Consider the following 21,729-nt stretch of genomic DNA (forward strand, 5'->3'; position numbering starts at 1 on the left):
GGTAGACAAAGTGGTAGACAAAGTGTCTTGGGTTTATTTAGGAAAACCTTTAGAATGACTATTGTCTGTTATTTTTGCCAGTGCCAGGGAATCTAGGGTGTTACAAAGACCATGGAGAGCCACCACCTTTGACTGGCACCAGTGAGACCTCCAATAAACTTACTATCCAAACATGCATCAGTTCCTGCCGAAGTCAACAATTTAAGGTGATTTATTTGATGTACATTTACAAAATGTTTTCAAAGACAAAACATTTATGCCTAGAGCCCTCTGTTGCCTTTTTCTTTCTTTCTTTCTTTCTTTCTTTCTTTCTTTCTTTCTTTCTTTCTTTCTTTCTTTCTCTTTCTTTCTTTCTTTCTTTCTTTCTTTCTTTTCCTCCCTCCCTCCCTCCCTCCCTCCCTCCCTCCCTCCCTCCCTCCCTCCTCCCTCCCTCCCTCCCTCCCTCCCTCCCTCCCTCCCTTCCTTCCTTCCTTCCTTCCTTCCTTCCTTCCTTCCTTCCTTCCTTCCTTCCTTCCTTCCTTCCTTCCTTCCTTCCCTTCTTTCTCTTCTTTTTTAAATGTTCAAATGGTCTAATGTTTCACTCCCACTCCAGGAGACCTAGCTCTCTCTCTCCATCCAGAACAATTTGGGCAAGCAACCAATTAGTAATAACTTGGATACCAGAAGAAAGTATGTTTGCTTATGCAGTTGTGATTGACAGGGTGCCCTAGTTGTGCTCCATTCCAGTTTTCTTTCTAGTTTTAAGTAGGATCCTAACAGATCAAACAAAAACAGTTTGTGATGGGACCTCTGACTGCTGACTTAACATACTTCTCCAAAGCATACATAATCTGCTGCCAGCTTTCTTGCTCATACAACCTCCTGGTGTTGCGCCTTTAAATATCCCTCCCTTCCTTATGCATCTTTGTTGTCAAAGTTTGCAGGCATGGAATCAGGTTATGCCTGTTTCTGTGGAAATAATCCTGACTACTGGAGATACGGGGAGGCAGCCAGTACGGAATGCAACAGTGTTTGCTTTGGAGACCATACTCAGCCTTGTGGTGGGGATGGCAGAGTCATTCTTTTTGACAGTAAGTATTGAAACAGGCTGGGTTTTTCCCAAAGGAGAGGCTTCAAATGCTGAATAAATGAGGGGAAAGGGCTTAAAAGCAATGTTGCACAGAAAACAGCAAAGCACCTAATTCAGTGTAAAATAAAGCCACTTTCCACTTACATATAAAATTCACTTCCATTAATAATGTGAAATAGATCTTCCGAGAAATGATGCTTGCTCAGGCAACTGACTCATGGTCCAGTGTCTCTTATACTGGAGACTTAACACTGGTTTTTCTTTCCAGACAAGGCTTGCTGTAACCCAGTTACATAATACAAAGCACCATAATACAATTGAAATTGAGAGGTGTGTACAGCAAACGTACAAACAAGTTAGGTTGCTGTTATGATCATCACTGATTATATCATTTCTTATATTATTAAGTCCTCCTTTCTACTACACTTTTCAATAAACATACCAGCACCAGCTGTATAATGTAACTGGTCGACAGTATGAGTACTTGGTTGTCTGGCGGCTGTACAGGCTTCCGGTTTAGTTGGGGGTACTAGAACAATCCACAGTATGTAATGATATATCACTGCTTCTCAGATCTCAACTGCCTTCAGTGTTAGCTACCTCTAGCTACCTTTAAAGTCAAGTTATAAGTTTTCTGTAACTAAAAGCAGCATGATTTTCCAGCCTCTGAATACACAACTTAGCACCTCCTCACTCTAAAACTCTGGTTTCCATAAAGCAGGACAGAAAGATTTTTCACTTAGAGCAGGAATTAGTCATTCTACTCCCTCACTTCCAAATTCTCCCTAAGATATGAAAAGAAGTATTGGAGTTGTATATTGCTTTCAATATTGTAGTAGCACATAGGTTCATACTGCTATATCCTTTGTTTCCTTCTGCTCTTGGCCTCCCAAATTTGTCATGGTTAAAAGTATCCTTCATAGTTTTTCTTCTCTGGAATGGCCAAAGGCTCAACAAGGTGTTACCCTGCACTGTCTTTTCTGGTACGAACCAGAAATGAAAGAACTGGTATGAACCAGTTATATTTTTTCTGGTATGAACCAGAATGAACTGAGAGAGGGAAAGCATTTTCATTGCATATGGGGAATGCTGTGCTTTGTGGAGCATTAGTCATTAGCATGCTCAACATATTGCTGGTTTGTAGAATGCCTTCTGATTTGGTAGTTACAAACAGCACAGCCAAATATAACAATGCCTATAAGTTTTTGCGAATGATATCTCATTGTCAGATTTCAGTTCTATCAATTAAATCTATTCAAGCAATTCTATCTACTCAATTAAATCACCAGCTCTGTTAGCTTGGAGTAAGTGCCAAACACAAATTCTCTATGGGGCTTTGTATCTTCTGGGATCTTTCACATTCTTTCAATTCTTCTTTCATATTCTTTCAGTTTCTCTATGGGGTCTTTCATAGTGCAGCACTGAAGTGTGAGGTTTATTGTTCTGATCAGGCCTTGCTCCAGAAAAAAGTGAAGTGTTTTCACTTTATTTTCTGGCATACATGTTCTACTTTTGCTCATTCCCCCAACTCCCTTTTAATTTGTATTTATCAAAGCTCTTTCTCTTCATAAAGCCTATGAAAACTGAGACACATCAAAACACTTCAGTTCCTGTATTTCCTTTCTCACAGGCCACTTATTACAGGGCTTTAATTAGGCTTTCAGAGGGAATTCTATTTTGATCCTTCAGAACTTCAGGCTATGATATGGCTTGATCCAAACAATTTGGTCATGAAATAAATTATTATGTAATATAAAATATATATATCCCTTAAATACGCAATATATACACATCTGTACTGACACACTACATATATATAAATATACGTGCATGCATATATGCATCAAGTCGGTTGGCATTAGAATTTCTCTAGATTCATTGATGAATAAGTTTGCACTGGGAATCTGGACGGTTGTTAAGGATTATAAAAAGTCACTGGGCACATACTTGTTTGACTCTTCAAGATAATATTGTAGCAACAAATCTAAAAGATTTTTCCTTAGACTTCATAACAGTCACTTGCTTCTGTTACTTAGTGAAGGTATGGTCAAACTTTAATTAGACAAGATCAGGAGAGAAAATGCTTAAAAATACATATAAAAGGTCACAGAGATGATTAAGGAGTTAGAGCATCATTCATATGAGGGGATCATTTGGCCTTGAGAAAAGGCAGCTTTGGGGCTTGGGGTGGGAGTTAATGTGTATAAATACCTGATGGGAAGGTGTAAAGATGAAGCCACACTCTTCTAAGTGGTATCTAATGAATAGACAAGGCAACGGACACAAACTGAAGTATAGGAAATTTCATATCAACAAAAAGAAAGTCTTCTTTACGATGAGGGTAACAGTGGAAAAAGTTGCCCAGAGAGGCTGTCAATCTCCAGCCTTGGAGACTCAAAACATAACTGGACAAAGTGCTCTCCTTTGACACTCTTTTGAACTGGGGAATTGAACTAGTCTCCAGAGGCCCTGTCCAACTTCAGCTATCCTGTGAAGATTTTTTTTTTCATTAAAGCTGGAAAATGATTTAAATGAGCCAACAGTGAGAATTACTAATCTACCTATCTTATAGAAATGGGGAAGTCCATGAATCAGTGATTTAGCTTTGATCCCAGTCCCTTAGGGGTGTGGGAAAAGGACCAGACAAGGACAAAGGATAGTTGTAATATTCCAGATTGATACTTAGGTCTCAGAGTAAGGAACCAAAATGAATGTATCCCAAGCAATAATGTGAGTCTGAAAGCCATCTTTTTTGGGGTAGCAAGTATGTTCCTTAAAGTCACATGAATGTTAGAATCTTATAAGAGTACTAAAGTTGTGCATAAGTAATGTATAACCTGCACTAGTTTCTCTTTTTCAATTTTTCTTCCTCTCCTCTTTGTTCTTCACAGCCCTTATTGGTGCCTGTGGAGGGAATTACACTTCTGCTACAGCTGTGATCTATTCCCCAGATTTTCCTGACACATATGGCACGGGCAGAGGATGTTACTGGACCATACAAGTCCCAGGAGCATCTCAAATCCACTTCAGCTTTGTTCTTTTTGAAATCAAAGATGCTACAGATATGGTGGAATTACTGGACGGCTATACCTATCATGTTCTAGCTCGTTTTAATGGCAAGAACCGTCCTCCCCACACATTCAACATCTCTTTGGATTTTGTTATTTTGTATTTTTTCTCAGATGAAATCAATCAAGCCCAAGGATTTGCTATCAGGTATAAAGGTAAGAAGCTAACTTTGCTCTTTCTACATTTCAATATGTTATTAAAGCATGTAATTTGCACAGGAGATTTCTGAAGTGGCAAAAAAAATATTTAAACCTCACGTCCACAAGTTTTTAATGCATCTTGTTGCCACTGTTCAGTAGGTAAAAGCTTCTGCTAAAATTTCTCTTAATTTGGAATACTTTAGTCATCTATGTCATAAATATCAGAATTTACGTTTTCAAAACGTCAATCCTACACATCTCTGCCTGTCAAAACAGGTTGGAAAATGGAAAAGAAGCTGGGGAAAAATGGTAGTCCAATCTGCACCATTGGTTCATCTCAGCTATTTCCAATAATCTACTCAGCTATAAAGTCCTCAGGAGATCAGGAAAAAACATTTCAGTCCTTGAGTTGTACCTGCTCTTATGATGAACAATTCACTTCCAGAAAAATTCTGAGAACCCCAGCTTGGTGAAGCACACAATTTTTCTGGCATCAGACATAATATGATTATTGGAGTTCTCTAAGTAAACCAGAGGGAAGCATATGCCTGTTTACAAGCACAAAGTAATGCCCAATTACATCTGTTAAGAAGCTGTTTATATAATCACACTGTTTTGTTTTCAGCTGTGAAGGACAGTGTGCATCAAAACAAGATTACAATGAATCAGACACTTTCAGAGAAGATACATGAACATGCAAATCTCAGTATCAATGCAGCTCGGTCATCAAAGATACTTTATGTCATCACAACCAGTCCAAGTCATCCTAGTAGCTCCATGCCTGGTAATATTACAAGGAAATGTGAAAACAGGAAAATTTTGTTTTGGCACAATCTAGAATCATTATCACCTTTGCCTCCTACCCCATTTTATCTGATCCACTGTGCCTCTTACTGATAGATGCCTGAAGAAGAATTTTCATGTAGTCTAATTATCACTAATTGCACTGATCTCATTGCTTTTCAAAACTGACTTCTCAGTATAAATCATTTAGAAATAATGTGAAAATGAGTCTTTGAGAATGAAAGCATATCAGAAGGATATTTATTTACTTTGATTTGTTACTTACTTTGTCTAAGTAGTAAAACCAAATGGCAAGTGAAAGCAGCCTCCTTACTAGAACTGGTTTCAGTGACCAGGGCATACCATAGGAGTGGCAAAAGGTGCTGAAAGAAAGTACAAGCACTTACAGAGTCTGGAATTAGCCTGAATGCTACATGCAGCCCAGTTATCCCAATTCACAAAAGCTAGAGCAAAACTACAGAGAGGGCTAGGCAAAAGTGAAGCAGGTTCATCTTTCAAGAGATGTCGCTGAAAACTGTCAAGTATCTTGAGCTCATTTTCCAAGACATCCCTTCATTCAGGAGATTGTTAAATTGCAAATAACTGAAGACCGGAATATCATTATTGGTCTCATTTATCTTTAAAATACCTTGGGCACCTGCTTCTACATATTGATGAAGTTAGACTTTGGTCTCTCTATGCACACTCTAATAGTTCTGTAGTCCTGAAGCTATGTCTTCATTCCTGAAGTCTAAAAATGTGACTGCATGTTAGCTGCATATACCCAAATTAGACAAATTGTATACTGATGTAAGTGTAACTCCTGGCATTCCGGCATGCAGCATGGGTTGGAGACTATGGGAGTCAGAATGAAAAGTGATCTAATAATTTAAAATCTGTTCCCCTCCAATCTCAGTCTTTTAAGTAGTTCAGATGTTACACTGTGTCAAGCTATTCAAGTCCTGCTTGACCTGATGGTACCAAAAAAAAAATAAACTGGAATGCAAAATACAATGCCCAAGAGCCTTCAGCATAAGGTAATAAAATAGGAGAGCACAAATACTGATCAACTGTCTAAGTAGACTCTAGAAAGGAAAAAATAAAGTGATTACTTTCATAATTACTGATATAAAACTAGGCCACCTGCTTACAAACATTACAGTTACTACTGGCAGCATATATGCTAGTATATTCCTTAGTCTGCTTTTTAATATTTCCCCTGAGTGAGTTTTGTTTACTTTCATAGATATATTAGAAAATTTTACTGGTATATGCTTTGGATTTTTGCAGTATTGATTTTTTACAGGGAGTAGTCCTCCATGGGAAAAAACATTCCAGATTGAGTTACACAGTTTCTGCCAGTTGTTACCTAAAGGCTTAATGTGTCTTCAAATTACAGCTTTGAATAAAGCATACAAAGGCTATGTGTTTCTTTTCTGCAGTATACCTACTTTAAAAATTGTAAGTAAATGAATGCACTGAGAGCTCCTCTCCTCTCCTCTCCTCTCCTCTCCTCTCCTCTCCTCTCCTCTCCTCTCCTCTCCTCTCCTCTCCTCTCCTCTCCTCTCCTCTCCTCTCCTCTCCTCTCCTCTCCTCTCCTCTCCTCTCCTCCTCCTCTCCTCTCCTCTCCTCTCCTCTCCTCTCCTCTCCTCTCCTCTCCTCTCCTTCCTCTCCTCTCCTCTCCTCTCCTCTCCTCTCCTCTCCTCTCCTCTCGCCTCTCCTCGCCTCGCCTCCCTCCTCTTTTTTCTGTCTCCTCTTCATTCTGTCTTCTTCTCCTCCTCTCTCCTCTCTCCTTTCTCCTTCTTTTTGTTTTCATTTTTCTTCTTCAGAGTGGACAATATATAGTCTCACCGCGCTGCTCATCCTAAGTGTTACAGCCATATTGGCAAAGATATTTCTCCACATTACCATGAAGTAAGTATGAAGCTCTTTGCTTGATCTGCTGTTTTCTTTTGTATATTAGTGATGATGGATTTAATTGATGCAATAATTTCAAAATATTTGGTGCTCATCAAACCTGCAGTACTGTAAACTGCTGCCTTTAAACCAGTGCACTTAAAGATATTTTTCCACATTACCATTAAGTAAGTATGAAGCTCTGTACCAATTCTGGTATACTTAATTTCTCTGCATTATGATACTGTGAAACTAGTCATATTTAAAATCAAGTTATATGTTACATATTTGTATCCTCAATAGGATACTAATTAAGTACATGTTTTTAAAAAAACTTCCCTGTTTGCTAGGGTAGCATCTATTTAACTCATTGACTGAAATGATGGGTGAGTTTTGAACAAATCATAAATGTTGTGTTGTATTTACACACTACAAACTAACTTAAATATACAAGGACATTAATTAATAGTAATTAGTAACAGAATATGTACAGATATTAATTTAATTGCTTTCATTAGGGTAGCAACTATTATAGCAACAGTATGCCTTATTTGTCATTTGGTCCAAAAAGCAACCAACAAATCCTTCAAAAACCTATGTAACTGTGTACCAGGTAGAAAAAAACATATGGTCACAGATATAGAGGAACTCGTTAGCATTATCAGTGCAGCAATAATGCAAACATACTAATAATAGTAGCTTCCTGTGCACCTTAATACTTATTGTGAACTAACGCATGTTTCTTAGATCCCATCAAATACCATCTGCAAATGAAATGGAAGATTCCAATGAGGTTACTGCTGCTGGTGAGATCTGGAGTATATTTTACCAGCCATCCACATCAATATCCATCTTCAAGAAGAAGCTTCGAAGTCAACAAGATGATTGCAATCCACTAGTGGGAAACTGAATTGTCTTTTATTTTACAGGAACCAATCTTCTTAAAATCCAGGTGATTTAGAAATAATCCTTTTTTTTTTTTTTCCTTCCCAAACTCATACTTGTCTTCCAAAAAGTCCATTTCCAAAGGCCTTTGAAAGACTTTGCTTGATCTGCTGTTTTCTTTTGTATATTAGTGATGATGGATTTAATTGATGCAATAATTTCAAAATATTTGGTGCTCATCAAACCTGCAGTACTGTAAACTGCTGCCTTTAAACCAGTGCACTTAAAATACAAGTGAAAACCTGTAAAATTCAAAATATCTCACAACCCTGCCAAAAGTAATTGAATGATTATCTGCAGCTTGAGGACTTTTTGTCTTCCTGTGTCACTGTATTAATCAGGCCATTTTAGTCTCTTTATTCTCAAGGCTGAAAACAGAGGCGGATACTGATATCCCGTTCAGTTGCCACAGAAGCCAGAGTTTATTTGGTTTTAATGTAAACATCTCTAAATGGCACTATACAGTAAATTGGGAGTAAAAGACTGAGGAATTATCAGCCTGGTTGCCAATGCTCTATTTCTAGATTTTTCTGTTCCTACAAGCAGAGATATACAAACAAAAATCAAATCAAATTCAGGAGACACACTCTCAATGGAGCTTCAGCTGCAAATGTGTCATTGGACTAATTCTCACTGGGTCAAGGTGTGCATGACACTTATAAACAAGTATGTATGTGTGAGCAGTCAGATTCACCAATGATTATGACAATTTTGCTCATAAAGTGTTCCTTTCAAAAACTATCATATGCCATTCTGAAGTCCTGCATTAACTTTGGATATGAGCTTAGGACTTCTTAAAGGATTGTTCAAGGAAATTATAAATCAACTAAATTTTTAGATAGTGAGACTAACACCAATTCTCACTCCAAGGTTAAAGGTATTAATCCTAGCAGCCTTAAATATTTACAGAGTTGTATTCTGCTGTCAACACCTATGCCAGGCTGTGCATCGGAAAACATGCACAACAGTTGCCTTGATAACTAACTGCTAAGAAAGTGTTTCCCTGCCTGCAAAATTAAAATGGCATTGCACTTTTAAGACTAATTATGGAAGAACTAAAATATCAGTGGGGATCCAATCTGTGAAATAATTTCTATTTGGTTGTAACAGACAGCATTAACTATTTTTTCTCTTTTGTAGAATATCTGTCTACCTAAATTGCTCAGACTCCTCATCCCACCACTGGGGATCAACAGTGAGCCTTTCAGCTTCAAGTCCAGCTCAGCAAGATACTTAGGAAAAACAGACAATACAGGTCAGATAGGTAGACTAGAAAAGTTTACATTAGTGAGCATTTCCTTAAACTATGTTAGAGTGACATTAAAGTACAGTACATGTAATTCCAGTTAGAACAAAAGGAATAAATATAAGTTTAAGCATACCAATACTCTATACACCAGACCTGTGATCTGAGAACTGCTCAATGCATCTGCAAAAGATAATGAAGAAAAGTAAGAAAATTGACACAGTTTGCATTCATTATAGTATTTGTCATTCTGTTTTTAAACTCTAAAGCCCTTCTCTTCATGGAGACTATAGTTTTCCTTCAAAAATTTGGGCATCTTTTAGATGGAACAGTGAAATATTGTGCCTTACTTGCCATTCTACATCTGGTCTTTTACCTGAACTGAATTAATTCCAACTCCATTTATGTACCATAGATGACTGCCACAATTGCACAATAAATGCTTAATAGAAAAAGGACTTTACTAAGCCAGCAGTTATGGAATTGTTTATATCAGAATATTATGGAAACATCTAGCACATATTGCATGAACTGCTGGAAAGGTTACAGGAAAAAATAATTATAGTATTGCCAAAAATCAAGATTGGAAGTGTTGTAAAATATGCCAGTTCTCTCTTATGTGTCATCAGGTTGGACTAAAAAATATTGTCTGTTTCAGACCCAATGAAAAATTTAAAATTGCCTTTTTAACAGTCCGTGTTTGCATCATGCTGTGCAGTGAAAGAGTCTTTCAAAGATTTGTAGTGAAGCAAATTAATTTACTTCCTCTAGATGATTATTCTGACTCATTAATGGACAGCTATGAAGGAGTCACGGAATAAACTAGATCCTTAAGAGTTAAGTTACGAGCACATTTTGAGGAAGCTTTGTTTTCTTGTTTTACCAAATGTTCTTGAGCAGTTAAACATATACAGTCAAAGGAAAATTCATACAGCAGTTAACTAATGCTGATAACCTGAAAAAACATAAGGAGCCTCCCATGACTGTTTTCTACCCACTGCAAAAGGAAAAAAAGGCAGAACATTTTTTACATCTCTTTTTCAGAAAGGATTTTAATTTCACTATTAAATTGGAGAAATCCCTTTACAAACAACAAGAAAAAGAATGATGATACTAGTGCAAAAATTTAGAGAATCTAGAAACCGAGATCAGTTCCTCAGCTACCTTTTAAATAACTAAATATTTCACGTGCCTTTCTTAGGGAATGTTTATCTTATTTCCATACATAAGAGCCAGAGAAATAGCACTTACAGCAGATCAACGGGCCATGTCAACAATGAAAAAGACTAAGCTTATGGTATTGCACAGTACATTGGAAAATGCACTGACAAAAGTGTCAAGAAAATTATGTTCCCCAAAGTCTTTCAGACTGCCCAGTTCTAGATACCTCTACTACTAGGAAACAGATAGAAATGCACCAAGAGGATCCTTGTAGTACTTCTTAGTATATGTGCCTGAAACCATAAAGAACAGGCAGATCTCTGAAGGGTATTTTTGTTTCAAAACTTGATATAGTCACTTGTAATCCTAGCACAGACACTTCAGCAGTATGGTGGTATATGGCCAACATATACCATATACATCAATACAGCACTTTATGATATTTGCTATAAGGTTTTGGTAGAGGAAGAAAAGACTGACACACAACTGTTGTAATCCCACATGCTTCAGCACACAGCGATACATGCCCCTATGACATTAGCAGGTGAGCACTGACAGCTGGATGATGCACATAACTCTAAATGTCATTTCGTGTTTATAGCACTTCAACAAATTGAAAATAGCTGCAGAATGGGAATTTCTCTGCAATTTTATCTGAATGGCCTTCCAAACTCCTACCTAGTAGTTCTCTCAATAGGATGGACAGGCTGCAAATGTATTATTGGCCACAACTTCAAAGGCAACTGTTTTGACAATAATACCATCGTGAGGAGTTGCTTCTCACATACACACATTTCAGCCCCTGCGGCCTTCCACACTTTGTTTTGCTGGTATGCACGGCTATGTAGTAGTGCAATAAACTGATCAGGTTAAAAGTTACCATCATTGTTTCTTCACTTAGTTAGACTAGAGTAGTTCATTCAGAAGGGACCTTCAGAGATGATCTGGTCCAAATTCCTGACCACTTCAAGGCTAACCAACAATGAAAACGTTATTGAGGGCATTGTCCAAATGCTTCTCGAACACTGACAGGCATGGGGCATCAACCACCTCACCAGGAAGCCTGTTCCAGTGTTGGACCACCACCCTCACGGTAAATAATTTTTTCCTAATGTCCAGTCTGAGCCTCCTGTGGCACAGCTCTGTGCTACTCCCTCATGTCCTGTCATCGGTCACCAGGAAGCAAAGACTGACACCTCCCTCTCCATTCCCCTGCTCAGGAATTTGTAGCATAACGAGGTGTTCTCTCAGCCTTCTTTTCTCCAGACTAGACAACCAGGCATCTTCGGCCTCTCCTCATAGAGCATGCCCTCCAGCCCTTTTACCAGCTTTGATGCCCTCCTCTGGATGCTTTCAAGGACCTTAACATCTTGTTTATATTGTGGAGACCTGAACTGTACACAATATTCAAGCTGAGGTTGCACCAAAGCTAAACACAGTGGGAGAATCACCAGAATTGGCTGGCTATGCTGTGTTTAATGCACCCCAAAGTGCAGTTTGCCCTCTTGGCTGCCAGGGCACACTGATGATTCATGTCGAGCTTGTTGTTGACCGGCACCCCAGATCCTTTCTTGTCTCCCAGCTTTTACCAGTGAGAAATTCTCTTATCTATTGGGTGGTTACACAGAAATGTGAGCTATCTTAGCTATGTGGAGAATAAGCCATAGGAAAAAGAGAGGAGTGCACCAAAAGCAAGGGCAGTGAGTACTTATGGATGGCACTGCCACTGTAGCATTTTGTGACATTGCCTCTTAACTTTATGCAGCATGTCAGTTACAGTAGCCTACAGAATATGTGGACTTTGGATGGTAACCAGCTGGAAAGGTGGCCTTCCTAATTCAAAATCTACTTAAAAAAATAGGTTTGTTTGTTGACTAAATGATTTTATATGTACTTTTGTCTTAATATTGTTATGTTGGAGGGAAAATAGAGACTGTAATTTAAAAATGTGTGATCTGTTATCATAGTAATATATATATTTATATATGTATAGGAAATGTATTATTTAATACAGCATATTATGCTTGTATCTTGCTAACATTTCATAGGAAGAAAATATGTTAGATACATTCTGAGAAAAAATAAATATTCTATACATTGTAACCACAGTAAATTTGAAGATAATTTATTGATATATATGACTGGAAAGCACTGAGAATAGAGTAATGCAGACTCAATTTTGTTGCAGAATAGGTGCTGATGAAACAATTGCTTAAGATGCTCTGTCTTCCTTTGAATCTCATGCCTAGATTGTAAGTGTATTTGGCCATTCATCAGATGCTGAAAATCCATCTGCATGTATTTTCAGGACCATTTTAACATCCAACACCTTCATCTGCTTTTTCAATCAAGCATTAACAAAATCATCTTATTTAAGACATGTTTCTGACAGTTTTTCTATAGCCAGTACAGTTTTGAGGAATTTTAAAAACACTGCTCATCCGGACAACCCAACAGTATTGCAGAATTATGGTCTCTGTATTCCAAGCTCCCCTGGCGATACTATAAATATGAGATTTTTTACTGATAGCCCTGGAAAATGAATCTACTTTCTGTAGGAGTACAGGCGAACACATCAGCAGACAGTTGGACTGCCACTAAATGAGCAGGACTATTCCAGTTCAATCTTCTGCTTAATAAGCTTTCTCAGGCAGTGGAAAAGACTGCCAAATATTTTCTAGTGCACTACTTTGCCTAATGGAAAGGTCTACTACAAAAACATAACTCCTGACAAAGACTTGCCCAACTATTACGTAATAGCTTGCAAATAAGTGTTTCACAATCCTCTCATGAAATACAATTCAGTGATAGTTTCACCTGAAAATTATTCTAGACATTTTTGAACAAAGTTATCATTCTACTACCTTGAGATCTTGAGAGTGAAAAATATAATTTCCTTCAGATTGTGTCATTTTTCTATAGCAATATCCCCACAACACATTTAATGCAACTCATTGTTTCTCATCTTTATTGAGCACTTGTGCTTTGGGATAAAATTAGGCATTCTGAATCTCAGTCTCAAGACAATTTACTGTAAATCCAAAGGATATCACATGAACCAAATAAGACTGTCAAGAAAACAGAACAAATCAAACTTGAAATTACTCACCACTGAAATATGTGTTGTGCCTACATGCGGTCATCTTGTGTTCAGCAAATGGCTGTAATTAACAATTATAAAAAATTAAATACAGTGAATTTCTGCATGAGTTATTAGCATTACTATAGTGTAGAAGAGAGTTGCGTAGCAGAGGCAGAAGTACTGTAGTTTACCAGTGGCTTGTTTGCTGTGGGGATTTGTAAGACTATTTGAGCTGAAAATGAAGAGGATGATTACATATGGAAAATATTTTATTGCTTTGAAAAGCTATTTCTGATGTAACAGCATATTGACATTTTCAGATGATATGTTTTCAAACTGTTAGAATTTATTATAATAATTATTTCAGGGTTTTCTCTACAAATTGTAACATCATCATGTTGCTAGCTAAAGGTAATGCTGCTTTCATTTTCTTGCAAAATTACTTTATTCTTTCAGTAATTTGTCCTTCTGACCAAAATAATGCTACATTTGCTCACAGGAAGCTTCAGCTTCATTTATGTAAATGTCTAAATACCAGTGTCAGGTACCAAAATCATCTCTAGCTTCACCTTTTAATGTCAGGACTCAAACTCTTACTTTTGTTTCAAAACAGTACTGTCATACAGGCATTGGCCTCTTCTTATATAGAGGGTATTGTTCTGCTCTCCTTTCTTGGCATTAGGGTTGAGATGCCTCCTAAATATGTTTATTCTGGGAACTGTTGCCTTTTTTTTTTTTTTTTTTTTTTTTTTAACAGCAGTTTCATTCCCCAAGAGGAAAATGCATTCTTTATTCTGAAAGAAACGTTTTTTTACTAAGTAAGTTGTGGAAGCACAGAACCTCTATATCTAGATAAGGTCCACAAAAGATATCTGATTTCAGGTATACTGTTGTCTCCCTGAACAAAGACTTAGGGCAAGCTGGCTCCAGTTGTATGAACACAGACATATTTAAAAGATACTCTTAACACAAGGATCATAAAGAGCTTGTAGGCATAGAGAACACCAATAAATGCTGAGCACCGTGTTCTGAATGCACTACTGTGCAAAATATAACCACCTGTCTTAGGATGACAGATGTACCCCATATTGCTAAAGCAAACATGAGATAATATTACAGAAACACCAAGTATTTCTGTAATACACAATCTCATTAAGAATATTCTGCGCCTTCTCTTATTTTCCTACATGGAGGGTCCACGTTGGTTTATGGTGCCCATAGACTCTAATTTTGCCACAAAGTTATTCCTTAAATACTTAAAACCTCAGCAATGAAAATAACTTCCCCTTACAAATATATTTTTATAGCAACTATTTAGTCATTAAGAAAAAGTCACAACCAAGAAGAGACAGACTACCCCACCCCCCCCCCCCAAAAAAAAAAAAAAAAAAAAAAAGTGCCACATTCAAGTTAAGCAAAAAGAGGCATTTACTTTGAGAAGTGAACATGACTTGCCAGTGCTGCTTAGTTCCCTCTTGCCTGTTGCTGTTCCATTATCTCTGCCCATCATCTCACACAGACCACGCTTTCTCATAGTACTCAAATAAGGATGCTAATTGATCCTCATGATAGAAGGATTCCCAAGCACATCAGACATGGTGTTTTCCCATATAATACAGATGGTTGGAGAGAATGCTCTCTTCTTGGGTGAATTCTGAGGTGAATGAATTACAGTGCACTTGAACAGACTTAGATGAAAGGTGGGGAACAGTCCAGGGAATTACCAGGTAGAACATATTTGTGAGATGGAAGAAACTGAAGAAGGAGATTGGAAGGGATTTTTGTGTGCGTGTATTGCAGTATCGGAAATAAATAACATAGAGGCAAATGATTTCAACAGTAGCATATATACATACATCACATATATATGTACGCACATGGAGATTGCTGTCCTCTACCTGTTACATACCTGAAAGCCACTCTCTTCTAATGTCTTTGGTCAAATTATGCCCTCTGCCGACAAAATAACTGATTTCAATTTCAGAGAAGCCTGTGATTTCATGATCCAGGGTATGGGCTTGAATCTAGCTTGACTATTCAACATCATTTATCTACTTGCATCCATCTGTATCATGCTGGCTCAGGTCCTAAAATAGTTCTAGTTCAGGACAAAGGATTATTTTTACCTGAAATTAAACCAGAAGTAAGTTCCTTTGCTATAAGGAACATGCAGGCTCCAAACATAAATGAGGAAGCCTTCCAGAAGGTGTGTGACACTCTATTGTGATTCAAGGCTTCAGTGGCTTTTATGACCCCCTCAAAGAGCCTCCATACAATACAGAGTCCAAAGTGATACCTTTTTAGTTAAAAACTACCACCTTGCAGTCTGAACTTCATTGTGTTTCCTATTGTTTCCTTCCCATGTCAGAGCTCTTAACCCCATCTTTTCCACAGCATACTCTGGTGTGCTAACTTCCCAAACATTCTCCTTTCCTTCTGTGTCCTATACTTTCTTCCCCTTCCTTCCTGTGTAGTCTTTGTTTTCCTGCAATGAAAATGTATAGCTTTCCCCTCCTCAACAGCAAGATCAACCACGTCTGAGCAGAGACCTTAAAGTGACAGGCAGCCTCATGCAACACTGATAATGGGTGAGACTACCTGGGGACAGTACTAGGAAGGAGATCAAATTGTCAAGTAATAACCTCATACTAAGCATAAAACCATACAGATAAATAAATCTGCTGGATATTCAAGTGTGGCACTTACCTGGAAATTTAATGGCCCTGAGACAGAACATTGCGTGTTGCTTCCAAAAAGTCCCACTTACAAATTTTTTTGTGATCATTTTTGTTAGGATCTGTACATGTATGCATATATGTGTTTACCTATTATTAAAAACAAAACAAGACCCCAAAACAAACAAACAAAGAAACCCTGCTGTTGAAAACAGTCCACATAGGACTGTACTTTGAGAAGCACAGCTGTGTCCTTTCGCCACAAACAAGGACAACTTCCACACATGTATGCAATAAAACTGTATTTTTGTGTGTTTTTGATTTTTTTTTTTTTAATACAGACATTTGTACACTTTCTTACAAAACTGCAGCTAACTACAACTTTTCTTAAATCATTTTTGGTCGGCAAGTACTGTAAAATCTTTTTGTGCAATTATCATGTATTTACAGGGCCTCATGTTAGTGATTTTCAATGATTATTACAATAATGTCACACACTCTCAACATAAAACATGGCTTAAGATAAATATATTAGTAAATAAATATTCTGAGAACATATTTCCATAAATGAAATGTGCTGCTATACATATACAGAATATATACAAGATGTTTTCTAGCTTTTAAAACATTTTAAAAATGGTAATGAAGGAGAAAGAGCCCTTTAACCATATTACAAATCTTTACAGCAAATTTTATACAAAACAATTTTAAGTGCTATAAGATAACTTTTAAAACATTTTAAATAGTGCCTCATGAGCCAAACACAATGACAACTTTTCATGTAAGTAGTAGAAAGGCATTTTGTTATAAAAAACATCTATCATGGCCAGCTGGCCTATAGATTGTATAGACACATACAGGTAGCAGGGAATTAACTAAATGTTGAATATAAAACCAAACACGGAAACCAAGTGTAGGGTACATCTGTATGGTAAGGCCTGCAGAGACTGTTGTACTGGCAAAGATTTCCACAACATGTGAATGAGACCAGTACATCCAGGAACACCATGAGCCAGAACATTCAAATACCTTTTTTTATAACCACATTTTACCACAACATGCTGTGCAGTTACAGAGTACAATGCATTGTAGGTGGCCTTAGATAATGCCGCACAAAACACCAAGCAAAATAACCCAGGCAGTACACCATAACTTGTAAAATGCTTTTCTTTTGAGTGGAGGAAGGAGAAAGGTAAGACTTTAAAAAAAAAATTTAGAGTTTATTCTCCCAACACGTACCACTTAGTACAGTCATTCAGAGAATGAATAAGTTTTCTATAAACTTCACACATAGAAAATGTGTTTATTTTAATTATTATTTCAATTTTATACCCAGATATTGTCTTGTATCAATTCTCTGAATATCTGGATTTGGTTGTTCTTTTAGAGAGATCTAATGTGAACTCCTTTCAACATAGTTGTTTTTTTCCTAATTTATTTAGTACAAAAAGTAAAAGTAAACAAACTTATTTGTTGTTTGTTGGTTATTTGCTTCTTTTAAAATATTTGGGATTATAAAGAAAACAAGTTAACTTTTATGGTTTTCACAATTAGCCCAGTGCTGTCAAGGACATTTTGTTTGAAAATGTAACATGAACTTTTTTTCATGTCTTTTAAATATCTCCCATGTGTACTGAACTTTAATCAAATTATTTCTTTTTTGGAAGACTGGCAATGTGGGCATTAACTAAGCAGTTTCCCTTTAGGAGAATTCCTTCTGAGAATACACCAGACACTGTGTCCTCAGGCACATGCAGCATGACAGGCAATTTAAACCATGCTATGGTAGCCTCTTACTCAGAAGCCGCTGTTTCCACAGGAAACAATTGCTATCAGAAGTGATGACGTACATTATCTCATGATAACAAACGTCCCCACTAGTACAAGAACAAAAGGATGCGCCCAGGCTAATGGAGTACAGAGAACACTCTGTACACAAGACAAAAATGAAACACAACTAACTGGGCCCAAGAAACCTTTAAAACAAATCAATCTATGGAAGCTACATCAACCACAGCAAAGAAGGAAACAATGACTAAAACAAGTTCTCATTTTCCCATGTGCACAACAGGTGACAAGCACTGCTTCCCTTAGGCATGCTTGCAGGCTATAAGGAAACAAGGCATCAGACCTATTCCCAAAATGAGCCAGGCAAGCTATAAACCCCTCTGCAAACTCTGTTTTCCTGCATATCCCAGCATTGGAGAGGGGCAACAAGTGCCCAAAAAACTTCCTATGGAAGGCAAGATTCATCATCTACAAAGGTTTCACCCTTTCTAAGCACTTTCTTCTACCATCTGTTTGAGGGAAGGGCCCCCAGCATTCTTCACCAGTCAGAAGATGCAATGAGGTCTATGTTTTAGCAGGAAGTGGGAATGAGAATATTCTGAGCTACCTGTTTCCCTACCCCCAATCTGTTAAAACTAATCACAATGGCAGGAAACCCTTCCTAGCCAAATCATCAGAGCAGCATGAAAGGGGGGTTGGGGAGAGGAAGAAGGAAACAGTCCAATCCTTCACCTCCCTCAAAATCACTTGTATAACTTGTTGGCTACTAGGATTTGCTACTAAATTAGTTGGTATCTGAACATCCATTCAGCAGCTGTATCCCTCTGGACTACTTTATTTCAAGGTGCTATCTGGTTTCTAAGGCAGGTGTGTAGCCCTGAGCTTATCAAAAGCTGACTCCTTTAAGTAGGAGGTAACAGCATCTACACATAGCCTGGCTTATTTAACAGACCATGTTACCTCTCAGCAAGAGCTGACATAGTCACTTTTAAAAAGAAAATATAAATAACACTTTGTCATTAATATAGAAATGGCACTAGAGCTCAGAATGCTCCATACCATGTCCCACATGGGCTTTGCACACCAATGGAGGCCTGAAGGCTTCAGGCAAGACGGAGAAAGGAGATCAAGGTGACGTGGACACAGAGGAAGAGAAACTGAGGAAAGTGGGGGAGGGACTTCTCCACATTACCACTTTTGTGTGTTTGTCAAAGCTTAAAAAAACTGGAGTCCATGAGAATTTGGAGTCTTCCATAAGCTCCACTTCTCCACCTGTTGTCATCTGGACAGGTCTAATCATTGATCCGGCTTCTCTCCATGGGATGAGATCCAGCACCTGAAGGATAAAGAAATAGTTGCTAGTTAAAACTAAGGAAAATTGCATCTAGAATATTGCATCCCATTTTGGGGCCCCCAGAACGTGACACTGGCTGAATCAAGTTCAGACAGACAAGATGCTCAGAGGGCTGAAGAACTTGCCCTATAACAAGAGGCTGAGGGAGTGGAGTTGTTGTCATTCTGTCTCCAGAAAAGAAGGTGTTGGGGGAACCCCCTAACAGCTTTGCAACACCTATGTGGTGAATGTCATGGAGAGAGAGACAGAGTCTTCACAGTGATGCACAGTGGAGAAGAGGTAACAGGCTTTAGCTGAGACATAAAATGTTCAGACTGGATCTAAGGAAAATCTTTTCACCACAAGGACAGTCAGTCACTGGAATAGGAGCCCTGAAACTGGCATTCAAGTTTCCATTCAAACCTGCCAAAGCTGTCAAGAGTGGCACAGTGTTCCTTGCTGTGAGAGCTCTAATGGGGACATGATACTAGCAATCACTTTTCACCCTCTCCTCCCTTCCCCACAAGTATGCGTATGCAAGCTCTTAAAGAGTTAGGTGTTAAACTATAATCTATCCCTCTAGCACTGGCCAAATGAGTACAGAGAGTAACACTCGGGTGAAGAATTAGTTCATAACCCACTCTCTTCAGCAAAAGATGTCAGTAACCTTTATGTCTGCATATACCTGAGAAACTGGCAGGGATCATGCATATCATATGCTAGAACAGAAAGATAATCAAAAAAAGCACACGGATTACCTGTGGTCTTTGTGGTCACTGTCAGCTTCTGGGAGTTCGGAATGGGACTAGAAAAGAGCATTCTGGCTTCCTCTTCCTGAGAGCAGTTCTGCTGAAGGAAAGATGTTGCCTCGTAGCACACCTCCCTCTCATCTTGTACCTCTCCTATACCTTGGCAGTGCAGGTAAGTATCTAGTTCAGGTGTCCCATCCCAGGAACTACAGCTACCTGTATGGGTCCCTTGGCACTCTGTAGGTAGGATGAGCTCACAGTCTCTGTCTTCAGGAATGATGGGAATGCGCTGACCCAGATCACATATACCCTTATAGCAGCTTGGCAAGGTGTCATCAGGAAGCGTGTACTGCACATTCACTGCATAGTCTTCTGTATAGCAGCCACCACCTCCACTGCCACTGTTGCTACTACAGGCTACCTGCTTCTCTTCATAGAAGCAACAGGGCAACCCTTCGTATTTCACCCCATCTGTCCTATGCAAGTGGTCTGAGTTAATACTGTACAAGCCTTGAGTATTCCCTGACTGTGGTTCTATCCCTGGGCCACATGCCCCCCATAGTGGAGAGCTCAGGAAGAGTGCACTACAATCGGCTGTCCCATTTCTAGGCTCCAGGGCAGAGTGCTGGAGTTCAAGGCAGCATGCACATGCTTGCTCCATAAGTGGCCCTGCTATCTCTGGATTCTTCCAGTTCATTTTAACATCCAATGCAGCACCAGGAGCAGCCTCAGGTCCTCCCTCTGAGGTAGTGCCATTTAGATCCCTGTGCTCTAGTGAGGAATTACTACTATAGTTCATATCCATGCTGCAATTAGACAGTTGGTCCCCTGAGGAAGAAGCTGGCACAGGCCGGCAGTCAACACCCACCAGACTGTGAGCATGAGTTGGAAGCTCATCCTGATGGGGGCCCTCCAAGAGAACAATTGCACCCCTGTTTGCACCACCAACCTCACCCACTCGGCAAGGGCTCTTACTGCGGTAAATGTATGGGTCATAGTCACTGCTCAGAGAGCTGCGGAAGGTGGAACAGCTCCCATAAACACCTTGGTTGCTGACCTCCGTGCAGTCAACCATGGAATCACTAGAGGAACAGTGGCACTGACCAGAACTGCTGCTGCTGCTGTCACTCCCTGGGCAGTCAGCCAAATATCCACTGCACACTGAACGATGACCATGATAGCAGCTAAAGCTGGAGGTACTGCCACTCTCCAAGCGAGATGAGGGCACTACATGTACCACAGGAGGGAAAAGCATGCTGCTACCAGGCTGAAAGGCACGGGAAGGACCCTTCGAGGAAATGCCAGCTGAAGGCTGTCCATCTTGCTCAGGGTAACTAAGGCCTTGGAAGTAGTAGTGCTGATACATGGTCTCATATTGGGAAAAGCATGCTGCTTTGGAAAAGTTGCGCCCTCCAAACTTGGGTCTTCGGAAGTTGTGAGCTGGAGAATAAGCCCTATGTTCCAGGCTACAGTGATGTGTGTTTAAAGCATGGTCCAAATGAATAGGTTGATAACTTCGGATATAGGCTGCAGACTGGGCTTGGTAGAGGCTCTGTTCACCATGTCTCTCAACTGTAAGTACCGTGATAGGGTTTCCATGAGGGTCCATGCTTGTCCGTGTGGGATATGCTGTTATCTGGTTCGCTCTGTGCACTCGGCCTGGGTAATGGACAGGTAGAATCACCCTCTGCTGCCGGCTGCGTGCTGAGTTGATGGATTCCAGACAGACTGGACCTGTGTTTCCCTTCTTCTGTTCTGAATGTGAGAAGTAAGAGTGGAGAAGTAGAAGTACA

The 21,729-nt window shown here is 39.0% G+C and overlaps 2 protein-coding genes across 5 annotated transcripts in view; one reads left to right on the plus strand and one right to left on the minus strand.

Annotated features, from left to right (window-relative positions):
* The window catches only part of KREMEN1 (kringle containing transmembrane protein 1), a 29,494-nt gene extending 19,341 nt beyond the window's left edge, over nucleotides 1–10,153 (plus strand). For 3 of the 4 annotated variants that reach the window (XM_032198713.1, XM_032198715.1, XM_032198716.1), the window contains exons 4-9: nucleotides 82–206; nucleotides 917–1,070; nucleotides 3,961–4,293; nucleotides 4,904–5,062; nucleotides 6,891–6,975; nucleotides 7,705–10,153. In XM_032198713.1, coding sequence (XP_032054604.1) covers nucleotides 82–206; nucleotides 917–1,070; nucleotides 3,961–4,293; nucleotides 4,904–5,062; nucleotides 6,891–6,975; nucleotides 7,705–7,867 — 1,019 coding nt within the window. In that variant the 3' untranslated portion in view covers nucleotides 7,868–10,153. The remainder of the gene's footprint in view (nucleotides 1–81; nucleotides 207–916; nucleotides 1,071–3,960; nucleotides 4,294–4,903; nucleotides 5,063–6,890; nucleotides 6,976–7,704) is intronic. The other variant, XM_032198714.1, reaches the window with a different exon arrangement.
* A 7,391-nt stretch (nucleotides 10,154–17,544) lies between these two features.
* Nucleotides 17,545–21,729, minus strand: part of ZNRF3 (zinc and ring finger 3) — a 93,062-nt gene continuing 88,877 nt past the window's right edge. The window contains 2 exon segments of the mRNA XM_032198898.1: nucleotides 17,545–19,190; nucleotides 19,946–21,691. Coding sequence (XP_032054789.1) covers nucleotides 19,147–19,190; nucleotides 19,946–21,691 — 1,790 coding nt within the window. The 3' untranslated portion in view covers nucleotides 17,545–19,146.

Source organism: Aythya fuligula, chromosome 17 (assembly GCF_009819795.1).
Source record: "Aythya fuligula isolate bAytFul2 chromosome 17, bAytFul2.pri, whole genome shotgun sequence".
Taxonomy (NCBI): domain Eukaryota; kingdom Metazoa; phylum Chordata; class Aves; order Anseriformes; family Anatidae; genus Aythya; species Aythya fuligula.